The 14,482-nt window shown below is 47.7% G+C and overlaps 1 protein-coding gene across 1 annotated transcript; it reads left to right on the forward strand.

The window, feature by feature from the left end:
- The first annotated feature begins 5,351 nt into the window (after positions 1–5,351).
- Positions 5,352–14,482, forward strand: LOC309579336 (ER degradation-enhancing alpha-mannosidase-like protein 2). Its single transcript, XM_082292597.1, has 11 exons — positions 5,352–5,519; positions 5,588–5,698; positions 5,773–5,812; positions 6,173–6,278; positions 7,615–7,740; positions 8,375–8,586; positions 9,722–9,863; positions 10,136–10,260; positions 10,971–11,115; positions 12,211–12,332; positions 13,242–14,482. Exons 1-11 carry the CDS (start codon positions 5,401–5,403, stop codon positions 13,728–13,730), a joined length of 1,737 nt encoding a protein of 578 aa, XP_082148723.1. The 5' UTR covers positions 5,352–5,400; the 3' UTR covers positions 13,731–14,482.

Below are 14,482 nucleotides of genomic sequence, written 5' to 3' on the forward strand. Positions count from 1 at the left end.
GCCAGGACCAGGCAGTGGTGCTCCTCAGGTGGCTCTGGCTCCTGTGCAGAGCTCCTGTGAGCCAGCCCAGCTGAGTAGGCATCCCCATGGGAGACATCACCAAAACCAGCTGGGCTGGGGCTTCCCTCTGCTCTGCCTTCCCACTCCAAACCATCCCCTTCCCAAGCATCATCACTTGGCCGTCACTTCCATTAGTGACCATTTCCAGAGATCAGTTGTGCTGTTTTCATGGAAATTCCTACTTCACAAAGCTGGCAATGGTCAAACATCACGGTAATTTTCACAGAGAACAATGCCTTTCAGGGTTTTCCAGATTATTACCCCAAGCAGGTCGAAACAGCACTCTCAGTGAGGAACTTACTCTTTACCCCGTGTGCTGGTTTAGCAAAAACCAGCATCAAACCTCGACATCCTGCTACTAAATAAATCTGGAGACAGAAGCAGCCATCAGGGTTGTCACTCAAACGCCTCAAGATGTGACACACACTGTGTAGCAGCCCTAATCATGAAATCCTAGGATGGTTTGGGTTGGAACTGACCTTAAAGCTCCTCTTGTTCCAAACCTCTGCCATGGGCAGGGACACCTTCTACTAGTCCAGGTTGCTCCAGCCTGGCCTTGGACACTTCCAGGGATGAAGCAGCCACAGCTTCTCTGGGCAGCCTGTGCCAGCGCTCCAAGTGGTTTTAGGGTATTTTAAAAGGCAAAACCAAGGTGAATGCTGGAGAAGTGCCTCCTCCAGATGTGCTCTGGTGTGGCTCTGTGCTGTTCACACCACACCACAGAATGGTGTCAGATTCTGCCACTCAGGCTCCTGAGTAAACCCCAGCCTGAGCCCAGACTGTCCCAGAGTGGCTGCTGGTGGTGCCCCACTTCCTCCCCTGTCCCTCCTCAAAACCTCAGGACAAAATTCCCTTTTCCCAAATGCCAGGGAAATCTCCCAGCAGCTCCAAACCGCCTCCCCCAGTCCTGCAGCCCAGTGTGGAGTCGGACACTCCTGCACACAGTCCTTGTCTTCAGCAGAGAAACAAACTCACCCCTACCCTGACCTTTACCTAACAGCAGGAGATCCTTGTTCACTGACAAGTTGCAGTGAATTTGTTTTATGTGACCATAAACTAGGGAATAAAATGTCTCTGCCACCTATGTCTCCAGAGAGCCATGGGAATTTTTTCTCATTGCTTCTCCCCACTTGTAAACTCAGCCCTTCTTATCAAACTCAGCCTTTCTATCCAAACTCAGCCCTTCTTACCACACTCACCGTGCTCATGTGAAAGGTGAGGGATCCTCCTAGACCTAATAACTATTGTGAGCTTCAGAGTCCAAATCCTGGCTGAGCTGGAGCCACTAACCAAACTTCCCAGCCCTTTCCCACTACGTGTAAGGGTAAATAACCCTTCTTGTCTGTTGTTTTTTTTTTTTTCTTTACAAGAACAGTAAATGATGCAGAAGAACCCTGTGCAGACACCCCTGACCCTCGTGGTGCAAGGGGCTGACAGCAGACAGACCCTCACCTCTCCTGTGAGGATCTGCTCCTTGGCTGTGGGGACACAATGAATTTATGTCACAGAAATTCTGCCTGTCCTCTCTTTGCCTACAGGCACCACTCACCTGAACACCTCCAAATCTGCCTGGTACAAAAATATCAAAGCCACATTCTCCATGGGAAAATCCTCTCTTGGGTAAAGAAAATTAAGCCTCATTCACACAAGTGAGGCAGTTTTGGACTTTATTGATGCCAGGTAATGCAGGTGCCACTAGTCCCCATACTAAAAACCAAGACATGCTGATGCTAACTCAGTTTTATTTTTGCTTTCCCACTTGTCAAGATCCCAGCAGTGAGCCAGACTTGCGTAAAACATTCAAACTCTACACAGAGCCCCAGTTCTTTGTGAACACAGTGCAAAAACTTCTGCATGGCCCAGTTTGGAAGAGACCTGGAGCAGGAGCATGGCTTAAAACCACATCACCTAAAGGAAGGCCAGAAACCAGGCAGCCCATCAGTTTTCTGTGTTTTCTGTCCGACTGTATTTTTCTCTTTTATTATGTTAGTCAGGTGCTAAACAAATAAAATCAATTCTGAACTTATAAAAAGCAATTGGAAATGTCTAGTCTTTTATAGTGAAATCTTGACTGAATCAGCCCACAGATCTTGGAGAAAAATCAATCATCATTTCCATCCTGCTACGTGCGCTACTAAAATTAAGAATTGATGTTCGGCTGCAAAGGGAAATTATTTCAAGAGAACCACCTTAGCACCAGTTTTCAGTGTTCATAAACCTCCTGTTTACGGCTCTTCTCACAGCAGACGAACTCCTACATCCCACCATGAATTATAAATATTAATGAGGGATCCTGATTTACATACCGTTTCCATCTTAATGGGCATCAAAATTGCAAGCAGGGCAACAGCACCACTTATGGTAATAGCAAGTAGTAAACATGTCCCCAGCCTAAAGAGGTCATAAACCTGTGTTAAACACCCCTGTAATTGCAGCCTCTCCCCTATCCAAACCAAAGTTCAGATGATTTTGCCAGTAGCCTTTCCATAAAGACAGAAAGCCTGGAGTGGGGCATCTGAAGAAGCACTTCACTCTGGTGCAGCCTAAATATTTTAGCAACATGCTCTGCCCATTTGGAAGCACCACTCCCTGCATCTTCTTTGATTTACTGCAGCCCAGCCGATGCAACTTGTATGATATAATGTGCACACCACATTTAATATCCTCCAGAATATGCCACAGCCACAGTGAAAGCCATCCCTTCCTCCAAATAATCTCCATCCCAGCAGCTCTATTTATTAATGAGTACACAGCTCATTTCCACGCCACCAGCTGGAAGCTGCTGTTTTCCCAGTGCTCAGGGGCTGTGCAGCACCAGCAGCCTGGGCTGTGTGGCACCCTGAGCACAGTGGTGTCCCCTCCAGCTCCCATCTGGCTTCCCACAGACTTTTCTCAGCCCAGCTGTGGTGGGGCTCGTGGTGGCCACAAGAGCCACCTCGCTCCAGTGGGGTTTGTAATCAACCTGTGGCTCTCAGGAGGTGCCTGGGAGGAGGCAGCCCCATCTGCCCCCCAAATGCACCCACGGGGGGCTAGGCTGCCTAAAGAAGTGGTAAGGAGGGTGATGACCACTGCACCAAGCCCAGTTTTTTTAAAGTTCTTCCCAACCAGCTTTGGTCCAGCTGGCTCTCCCAGCCGTTAGTTTCTTCCCCATCAATCCCTGGATTCAGTCCCGCTTACACCACCCTCTGTTCATCCCTTCTTTTGGTCTTTGATTACTGCAATTAATACCTCTGATGTTGCCTCCCCGAGGCCACCTCCTCCGTGGCCTCAGGGGCAGAGCATTCCCACCTTCCTTGATGCCAGGGCAGGGACACTTCTTCTCCCTCTGATGCCAGGAGGGGGACACTGCACGGCTCTGCCTGTGTCTTGTCCTGCTTCTTTTAAATCTGTTTCAAAAAGATTGCAGTCAACTTTGAGAACTGAATTACTGACTTTGATAGGAAAATTACTGTTCCAGTATACAGTAAGTGGCAGTGCTCTAGAACACTGTTAAATCAGAGTCTGGAAAATGAGCTTTAATAAAAAGCATTCCAGTCACACACTGTGACAGCTTTTAGTGAAATCGGCTCCACCAGTTTGATTCTCCCAGGAACACGGCGAGATACTCCAGCAGCCTTGAGCCATGGGATCAGCAAGCAGACACTTTTATGATAAATGGCCCCAGAAACCCAAATTACAGCTGCAGCAAATGAACAGTACGTTGAAATTACTCGGTGGCTTTTTGTCTGAGCCACCGTGCAGTTACCTGAGTGTACACTGACACCTAGTGGGACACAGGCTGCGAGCACAGGGTGAACTGGGGTTATTTTATTAAAAAAACATAAACAGCCAGCCCTCCCTGATATTAAACCTCCTTGTCCATGGTGGGGTGGTTGGAAGTAAATGATCTTTGGGGTCTTTCCCAACGCAAATCATTCTATGAGTCTTTGGCTGCCGTGAGATTATAAAGTGTTGGGTTATTTCTGCCCCTCCCTCTCCTGGAAGCAAAGTGATCCAGTTTTGATTTCTAAGTGCTGCACCTCTGACACCCAAAGGGTTAATTCATCACTTCTCGCTTCTGCTCTCCCTGCTCCGGTCACCCCCTCCTCATCTACGGGCATAGGTGGGAAGAACAGCTGGGATTTGGTGTGGATGAATCCAAGTCTAAAGATGGAGGTGTAGGGAGAGCTCAGCCAATCGCTCTGGTGTTAAAATTCACCATTCTGGTTGAACTGCAGGGTGCCAAAATCAGTGTAACCATGCTGGGACTGCAGGCTTGGGAGTCTTTCCTGGTGGGAGCCACAGCACCGACCACAGAATCACAGACCGGTTTGGGGTGGAAGGGACCTTAAAGCTCCTCTCATGCCACCCCCTGCCATGGGCAGGGACACCTTCCACCATCCCAGGCTGCTCCAAGCCCCGTCCAACCTGGCCTTGGACACTCCCAGGGATCCAGGCGCAGCCACAGCTTCTCTGGGAAGTTGCAAACAGCCCCAGGGGACTCAGTCCCCTCCCAGGGAACCAGGCTGCTTTGAGTCCCGGTGTCTTGTCCACCTCTGCTCTGAGACAGGGAACACACCGGATTTGAAGCCCAGTTCCAGTGCTGCATAGATGGATTCGGGCACTGGTTTTCAAAGCAGGTGCTGCTGCATCACACAAACCTCACCCGGAGCTGGGTTTGAATTACGGGGAGAAACAGCATGAGGAGGGCTTGTCAGGAGAGATGCTACAGGCCAGCAATCCCCCAATTGCTTCACGAATATTCTGGACAGGATACCGACAGGAACCGCACAGGAGCGGTGCCAGGCACCACGGCCTCGTCCCACATGGGGCAAGCACCTTCCCGGGTGCCAACACCTCATTTTATGGGAATGTCACAGCACTCGTCGTCTTTATTTTGGGGCTTGAGAGCAGCACCTAAAGCGCTGCCCGCTCCGCAGGCTCTTTCCTGTCATTAAGACGGCGAGTTACAGCCTCCTGGGAGGTACCGCAGGAACCTCCCGCTTCTCCGCGAGCGGTTCCGGTGACAATTCCCGTAGTGAGAGCCCCACAGCCGCGCCGAGGCGGCAGCAACACCCCGCAAGCCACCGAAGCCCCGCCGCTCGCCCCGCGCACCCCGCACCGCCCCGGATGCGGCCCCGCCGCGCCGAGCGCTTCCGCCAGCGCGTGCGCCGAGCTCTCGCCGCTCCTATTGGCTGGAGGGGGCGGAGGGGGCGGGGCCTGGGGGAGGAGACTTTCCCATTGGCTGTCAGGCGCGGGGGCGGGGCCAGGGGCGGGGCGGCCCTGAGGGCGCTCGGGGAAGGGGCACCGGGAGGGAGCGGGGAGCGCGTCCCGTGAGGGATCCGGGTGCGGGACGCGGCCATGCGAGGCCCCGGCGCGGCCATGCAGCGCTTCCTCTGCCCGCTGCTGTGCCTCTGGGCGCTGCGGCTGCCGGCGGGCACCTGCACGGCCGCCCGCGGGCTGGATGTCGCTTCCTACCGGTGAGTACGGAGCGGGCGGTGCGGGGCCCATCCGGGCCGGGGCTGAGCGCGCCGTGCTTGTGCCGCAGGGAGCGGGTGCGTGCCATGTTCTACCACGCCTACGAGCACTACCTGGAGAGCGCCTTTCCCTACGACGAGCTGCGGCCGCTGACGTGCGACGGGCAGGACACCTGGGGCAGGTAAGGGCTGTCCCTGCGATGGGGGATGCGCCGCCCGCCTCCGCCGGGTCTCACCTTGCTTCTCTCTTCTGCAGCTTCTCCCTGACTCTGATTGACGCCCTGGACACTCTGCTGGTGAGTAGGAGCCAGCCCTGAGTGCTCACAGCCTGCTCAAGGCCCCTGTGAGCCACCTGTACGCCTGGATTTTACGTGGTGGTGTCAAAAGTCAGTTATTCATTGACCTGGGAGCTTTGCATTTCCTTTTGTGTCACCCCTGGGAGGCAGGTGGCAGTGCCCCATTGCCCTCTGGAATAAAGAACTAAGGTGTGTGAAGAAAGCATTTTGAAGCAAGATGAAACTGTCAGTCAGTTTTTTAGTAATATCTGTTATTAATGATTTCACAAAATAGTAAAACCAAACTAAAGTCAGCCCCAAATATTGAACTGCTCTTTGTTTTCCTGTGAACTCTAAGCCTGATTCTCTGTTTCCCTGCAGATCTTGGGAAATGTCTCCGAGTTCCAGCGAGTTGTCAGTGTGCTGCAGGAGGGAGTGGACTTCGATATTGATGTCAACGCATCTGTCTTTGAAACAAACATTCGAGGTGAGGTGGGGTTTTCTGTAGGGTTTTGCTTGGGTTTCCCTTCTGTACGAGTCTCAGAGATGGTGGTGAGGAGGTGGTCAGAGGGAATTTGGGATGCAGAGTAACAGGACACATAAACAGAGAAAAATCCCAAACAAATGTCACTTCCTTTTAGTCTTTGCACGTCCCTTTTTGCTTCCTGTCTCAACACAAGCAGAAGTAGACGTGGCACTTTCAGTATTCTGGCGTGAGGTTTTCAGCATTGTAGTAAACATATTTTTCACTGAAAGAATACAGATTTTATCCTGTCATCTTTTGCATACTGTTTTGGATTAGCGATTATTAATTTCTAGGGCTGTTCTTTTTTTTTTTTTTTTTTTTTTTGAAAATCACAAAGGCCTTTGGAATCTTGCACTGGGTTGGATGCTGGACTGCTTCAGTGCCATCCAACTAAAAGACACTGTCAGGGCACAGAACTATTACTTGTGCTTTTGTTGTTTCTCCTGCCAAATAATTGCTGAGTTAATTTTTGCAGCAGTGTAATTTCTCTGTGGTTGTTATGTGACCATAGACAAGCCTGTGAAATAGCTAATATTAGCTAATATAGCTGTATTAGCTATATAAGTAATAGCTAATAGCTAAGTATAGCTAATAACTCACAGCTGCTGTTAGTCATATGAAAATTCTTGACTCTGGCCTAGACAGTTTTCTCCAAGGGGCTTAAGAACTTTACACAAATAAATGTATTGTCTGGAAGAAATGAAACAGAATTCCCCTCATAAATGTTTGTGTTCATTATACTGGTGCATAATATCATATATAATTGATTCTGATAGTCTTCAGGGCCGTGCAGGCATAGTAGGGCAAGTAGGGCCTGATGCTTCTAAAGTAACAGAAGAAAGATATAGAATCTGAGAGTGGTTTGGGTGGGAAAACACCTTAAAGATCATCCATTCCACCCCCTGCCATGGGCAGGAACACCTTCCACTATCCCAGGTTGCTCCAAGCCCCATCCAACCTGGCCTTGGACACTTCCAGGGTTGGGGCAGCCACAGCTGCTCTGGGCACCCTGTGCCAGGGCCTCCCCACCCTCACAGGGAACAATTTCTTCCCAATATCCAATTTAACCCTGTCAGAGGGTCAGTTTGAAGCCATCACTCCACACGTTTCTGCTGTCCTGCAAACAAGCAGAGAGAACCAAATCTCTCTTCTTTTGTGACATTTGAATTAGGCTGGTAAGGATGAGCCATCTCACTTTTTTCCCCCCTAAACCATGCCTCTGATAACGATGAGCGTAACTGGTGTGAGATTTCATTCCTCCCCACATGGTGTAATGGAGTCTGATGTGCCCTTGCAGTGGTGGGAGGGCTCCTCTCTGCTCACCTGCTCTCCAGGAAGGCTGGAGTTGAAGTCGAGGCAGGCTGGCCGTGCTCGGGGCCTCTCCTGAGGATGGCTGAGGAAGCAGCTCGCAAACTGCTGCCAGGTGAGCCCCTGTCTGCTTTGTGTCATGGTGCTGGGGGTCCTGTGATGGGAGATGCACTGCTTGATGAGCCAGCTCATAAACCAGCCCTGAGCTCCAAGCAAGTTCAGTTTGCAGGGAAGATGTGGTTGTGTATGTGCACACATCAGTGTGTACGTTGCTTGTTGAGAGGAACTGTATTTAATATAAATAATAAATAAAGGCTGTGAGACAGCAGCTTGTAAAGACAAGAAGATGCTGCCTTATATGCTCCTTGTGGGCTGCAGCTGGGCTATGTGCCCTCGTGGCATGGCACTGTTCCCTTGTGTGCACCCATGGAGTGATCACAGCCTCAGTGTTTGCACTTTGCTGTCCAGTGTGGTTAGTGACTACCTTACCTGTGCTGTAAAAAAATGTGGGACTGCAGACTGCTGCTCTGGCAAGGTGGGAGATCCCAGGACCTTTCCGGGACTGGGTGTACCTTGGGATACCCTCTCTGCCCTTCCCAGGATCACACTCTACTTCTCCTTTTGTTCTCTGCAGTTACTCCAGACCCACTTCCTGCCCATGTGCAGTGGGATGTGAGGCACATGTTTGCTTGAGAGTCTGTTAAACACAACACTGAGCACTTCTGTGACCCCAAAATTCTGTGTTTCAGCTTTCCAGACCCCAACTGGGATGCCCTATGGCACAGTGAACCTGCTGCATGGAGTAAACCCTGGGGAGACCCCAGTCACCTGTACTGCTGGAATTGGCACCTTTATAGTGGAGTTTGCCACCTTAAGCCACCTTACTGGTGACCCAGTGTTTGAGGATGTTGCCAGGAAGGCTTTGAAGGCACTGTGGAAAAATCGCTCAGATATTGGGCTGGTGAGTGAGGAATGGACTTGGAACGTGCTGGGCTGCTTTTTGTGTAGTTTTGTGGGTGCAATTCTAGGCATAAAAAAACCTCAACAGAGAGGAGACAGATAAATAACCACAGTGCTCACAACTGGGCTGAAGGCTCGTGCTTGACATTGTTCCTGACACCTGCAGCATCCACAGCTCTGCTTTACTGCAGCAGCCCAACATTATCCCATTGTTCTGGCCCACACCAGATGTGGCTGGGAGACAAATGCCTCCTGCTGGGTGCTGCAGCTTTTGTGAGAGCAGCTGTAGCAGATTAAATGAGAAGTCTGTCTGATGCCTGATGGGACAAAGGCCTAGGGAAGTGAACAAGAGCATGGCAAGTGCACTGAGATACCACCAGCCTGTACAGCTGTGGGGTTCAGGAATATCCAGAGCTGGGAGCGTTATCTCCGTGTTCACTGTCTCCTGCTCTTTTCTACTGCTGCTTTTTTAACTTCTGTGAACTCTTGGTGTTGCATATGTGAAGTGAAACAGATTTATTTATACCCTGTGTTTATTGCAACAAATTATTCACACAGGCTGTGTGAAGAAATGGTTCCCTTTGTTTGCTTTGGGATTTGTTTATTTTTGATTTATACTCCAAATCCTCAGTCATTGCTGGCTTTTTTTCATGTTTGCTAAGGAAGACGTGATCATGTATTTAATTCTTCATCAGCTGGGTTTGTTCACAGGCTGAAGAGTGCCAGCATCTATTTAAATATTAACATGGCAGCTCTTGTGCCTTTGACATTCTTGGTCTCTATCTCTGTATCTGCACCTCTCCATCCTTCTGTACTCTTTTGTAAGTTCAGAATTAGGACCAGACACTTCATGTTGAAATTGTGCATTTTTACAGTACATTATAGTGTGTTGTTTTGGCCAGTGAAGCGTTGATAGTGGAAGAATAAAATGTTTATTATATATATATAAAATACATTATCATCACAAAAATGGTATTTTCTACAGTTTGTATTTCTCCGATGCTGATAAATGTGTTGTGTAATGGAGAAAATTGGTTGGACTGGACATTGTCTAGCTGTGAAACTGATGGTCTGATAAAAGGACCAGGATTCCTTGTGTCACTTCAACTCACTCTCTCCTCCTTCACTCCTTCCAGGTGGGGAACCACATTGATGTGATCACTGCCAAGTGGGTGGCCCAGGATGCTGGGATTGGGGCCGGGGTGGACTCCTACTTTGAATACCTGGTTAAAGGAGCCATCCTCCTGCAGGACAAGGAGCTGATGTCCATGTTTTTAGGTGAGTGATTTGTTTTCTGTGAGAAGGGGCCCAGCACCTGTGGCAGGAGGAGATGAAGGATCTAATGGGGCACATTCAGGACTGTTCCTGAAGCCTTTGCTGTAATACTTTTGAACAGTCTGTGGTAACAGTTACCAAAGCGAGCGCCCTGAGAAGTCATTCAGCATGGCTCAAGTGAAAAAGGGGCTTCTCTCATTCTTGAAAATCAGCTTTTTTTTTTCTTTCTTTCTTTTTGTTACACATGGCTTACCTACTCACCTGTTTCTTTACAGAATATAACAAAGCTATCAAAAATTACACCAAGTTTGATGACTGGTACCTGTGGGTTCAGATGTACAAAGGAACGGTGTCCATGCCTGTGTTCCAGTCCCTGGAGGCCTATTGGCCAGGCCTGCAGGTAAGAGCTGTCACAGCAGCAGCATCTGGTGATTCTGTTCATCTGTCAGGGCTTGGTCTTCAGGAAAAAAGTTACAAATATAACCCTCATCTGTGCAGGTTTAAAAGTTTGTGTTGATCTCTGGTGAAATCTACCGTAGCCTCAGCCTATAGAAGGTGATGCTGAAGAAAATGTTGATTTTATTTAAAGTCTATAAAAGAAGTCTCCCATTCAGCATGATGGGAGGGCAGTTTTGTTGTAGCAAACTCCTCTGACAGTGGTCCCATAATCCAGATGGGAATGCAAGGAAAAGGAAACTCACCCCTCTTTTCTGTCACCTCACAAATGTTTCATTTGTGTGGATTTTTTCCCATCAAGAGCTTTGCTTTCTCATCAGTCTTCAGGTTTGGGCTGAGGCTTTATTATCTTCCCTAAGAGACTGCATGCTGGGATTGACTAAACATTTGAAGAAACACAGCCTTCTTTAAAAAAAAACAGAGACTTCATATTATTTCAGGTGTGGGAATGTGATCCAACAGAAAAGCAGCATTTTGAGTCTTACCTGTTCTTAAGGTATCCTGCCCCAGTATCAGTTACACCATCCAGACCTGCTGAAATAGCCATTTCTGTCACTGGGTATTTCTTTGCCTGTAGGAATGTTATTGCATCAATTCCTGTGCTGGTTTTTCCTCACTCCCATGTTTTTTTGCTGATTGTTTCCTGTCTCTCAGAGCCTCATTGGGGATGTAGATAATGCCATGAGGACCTTCCTCAACTATTACACGGTCTGGAAGCAGTTTGGGGGCCTGCCCGAGTTCTACAACATTCCCCAGGGATACACGGTGGACAAGAGGGAAGGATATCCACTCAGGCCTGGTAAACAGAACTGAAATTAAATGGACATGGGCTCTTGCTTTAGCTCTGGTAGGGAGACCAAATGTTAGCAACATCTGCCCTCCACAATTTCCTCCCCGGTTTTGCCCTGACTCAGTTCCTGCACGGATTTTAGCAGGGATTTCCAGAGTCAGAGTGGCACATTTTGTTTTCCCCCACTCACAAAGGCAGGAAGGAAACAGGAAGCAAACCATAGTGTTAGTATAGAAAGGTGGCCTGGTAATGAATTTTGTTCACTGTGTGAGATTTGACATGTTTAAGTGTTAGATTGTCTGGCAGGTGGTGTCTCAGTCATGTGAAATGCTAAAGGGACTGCTCGTGTCCTTTAAATCTAGGAAGTGAAAGTGAGTGTGAATAGACCACTCCAGTTCTGCTTGAGTTCCAGAAATAAACTCCTTCTAGTTGCACTAGTAAAGCTCAACATCTAGGAGGGATTCTGTGTTGTCTGTGATACTGTAATGAAATAATCTCTCTTTTTTTCTGAGTTTTTACAACCCTGACCAAAAAAAATTTTAACTGGATTATTGGGTCCATAAATGTAAATGAGAATAATTAATTTGCTTTTGGACTGAGTGTTCAGTCCACATCCACACTGGACAAATCTACCAAGAATACTCATCAGCATTAAGATATTACAGGATAAAGACCTGTTTCTTTAGTAAATAAACACAGCATGGTGCTTATGTTGTCTCTATAGAGTATTTCCATTGTGTTGTTTAAAAACTATATTTTGAGGGTTGAATTTCTTGTTTGTAATCATTTCCAGAAGCTTTTCTTTTTAACTTTGACAAGTGAGTATTAATCTTTTTGTCTCTTGCTCCTCTCCCACTCGCTGAATGTAGGAGGGAACATTAGTCACTCTTACCTGAGCTGCTGCAGGCTGGTTAGAGGGAATTTCTTTGTAGCACATCCTTAGGAAAAGCAAATCTGTGCTTGGAGCCAGAGGAAACACAAGGCAAGCCAGGCTGTTCACCTGATCATGCTGAAGTATTTTTAAATTAGTTCAGGGAATAGCTCATCTTCCTGTGTGTATGGTTTGATAATCTTTGTGCTGGCAAATGTCTGGGTGTTTTGCAGAGCTGATTGAGAGCGCGATGTACTTGTACCGTGCCACGAGAGACCCCACGCTCCTGGAGCTGGGGAGAGACGCAGTGGAGTCCATAGAGAAGATCAGCAAGGTGGACTGTGGGTTTGCAACTGTGAGTGCTAAATCATCTGCCATGTCAGCTAAAAAGGGCTGCTAAACATCAGCTTTCAGAAGGTGTTCTCATGAGTGATGTTTTGCCAGAGTCAAGCGGTCGCTGTGGGCAAAACATGACTTTTTTCCAACAAGCCCCTTGTATTTCTCTGTGAAGCTACTCTGGTGACTGCTGGTCATGTTTCTGGTCGTAGCTTCCCTCACAGTGGGCCAAATTCTGTCATGGGCTGTTGCACCAGAGCCCAAAACATGGGAAAGCACCACAAGCTTCTCCTGCGTTTCTAGTAGGTGTTGCAGCGGAGCAGGAACGCTCTTGTGCAGGCTCCTCCTGCCAGGTGTGTGATTCTGCTTTCCCACTATGCCTTGAAAATCTGGTCAAACACACAAGAAGTGCAGTGAGTGATTTCTATAATAGAGGATTTCAAACATAATATCAAGCTCTATTTTACAAAAAAGTCTTTTAAAATATTGGGAGTAAGTAGATAAAAGCCTTAAGATTTTTTTCTTTAGCAGGGAAATGGTGGGAAGCTCTTCTCCTTGGCCAGACTAAACTGAGGGCAGGTTTAAATGTTAGGAAGAAATTCTTCCCTGTGAGGGTGGTGAGGTGCTGGTACAGGTTGTGCAGAGAAGCTGTGGCTGCCCCATCTTTGGGAGTGTTCAAGGCCAGGTTGGACAGGGCTTGGAGCAGCCTGGGATAGTGGAAGGTGTCCCTGTCCATGACAGGGTGGAATGAGATGGGCTTTAAGGTCTCTTCCAACCCAAAGCATTCTATGATAAGATACAGGGTGAGTTGGTGTCATACTGTGCTGTTTAACTGAAATTAATTCCAAGTTGTTTTTAATTTTCTCCCTAAATTCATAACTAACTGAATTTGATGTAACTGTAACCCACTCTATTTCTTCTCTTGTAGATTAAAGACTTGAGGGACCACAGGCTGGATAATCGCATGGAATCCTTCTTCTTGGCTGAAACAGTCAAATACTTGTACCTGCTCTTTGACCCAGACAACTTCATCCACAATGATGGCTCAGACTTTGATGTGGTGGTTACACCGTATGGGGAATGTGTCCTGAATGCTGGAGGGTACATCTTCAACACTGAGGCTCATCCCATCGACCCTGCTGCCCTGCACTGCTGTAGGAAACGTAAGGAGGAGCAGTGGGAGGTGGAAGACTTGATGAGGGAGTTCTACTCACAGAAGAAAACCAAGAAATTCACTTTAAAAAGAGCTGACCACGGTGAAGGGAAAAATGCAAAAGACCCTGGAGATGCCTCTTCAGAGAAAGCTGGAGAGAAGAGAAACTCTAAGAAAAGCTCACACTCCCTCCTGAGCTGCCCCAGTCAATCTTTTAACTCCAAGCTTGCAGTACTTGGACAGGTCTTCCTAGATAACACCTGATCCCCTTTGCACCATCCGTTTAAATTATTGAACTTGTTTCAGATTCTGGGAATATATTTTTATAGTTTCATAATGGAAAGTGTGGTATCTCACAATGTGAATTATATTATGAAGTGAAACAACTTCTCATTAAATTCTGCTACTGCTCCTTTACAAGCCATGACTCAGATACCAGCTGGTAATGCTGTTGAGCTGCTGATCTCAAAGCAGTTGGTTGCCTGAATATCAAGCAGGTGTCCAGAAAGACAAAGAAAGGTCTACATGTTAAATGTACCCTTTTTATTGCATTTTGTGAGTTTTACAGGCTTACAGAAAGACTCCAGCTTATTTTGGTCTATAAAAATGACCCTGAGTTTCTTGTCATAAGGGAAAAAGCAGGAATTACTGTAGCTTCACTACAGCTGTCTCTGTGCTCCATCTTTTACCTCTGGCCACTTTATAGGCGTGTAGTTCATGTTGAAAAATTGTTGGCCAGTGGAGAAAACCTGTTTATTTTGAGGTGAAGGCTCAGATTTGTACCTCTGGCAGGTCTTTTGGGCATGAAGGATGGCATGGGGGGAGAGGAGCACTTGGAACATGGAAAAGTGCTCAGTCCCCCTGTTTTCAGATGAGTGTGGGTCAGTACCTCCTGCCTGAAAACCACTTCAGTAAATGTCTAGGTAATGTCTGGACAAAAAACTGAGCTGGAGGGTGGACAAGGAAATGTTTGATTGATTCTACAATGTAGCTTGCTTTCTTTTTAAAAAATCTAA

Source organism: Coloeus monedula (assembly GCF_965178545.1).
Source record: "Coloeus monedula genome assembly, chromosome: 17".
In the NCBI taxonomy this organism is placed as follows: Eukaryota; Metazoa; Chordata; class Aves; order Passeriformes; family Corvidae; genus Coloeus; species Coloeus monedula.

Coding starts and splice junctions, on each gene's coding strand:
- LOC309579336 (XM_082292597.1), top strand. CDS start 5,401: ATGCGAGGCCCCGGCGCGGCCATGCAGCGCTTCCTCTGCCCGCTGCTG. Junction 9,864..10,135: donor GCTGATGTCCATGTTTTTAG/GTGAGTGATTTG, acceptor GTTTCTTTACAG/AATATAACAAAGCTATCAAA. Junction 12,333..13,241: donor TGGACTGTGGGTTTGCAACT/GTGAGTGCTAAA, acceptor CTTCTCTTGTAG/ATTAAAGACTTGAGGGACCA.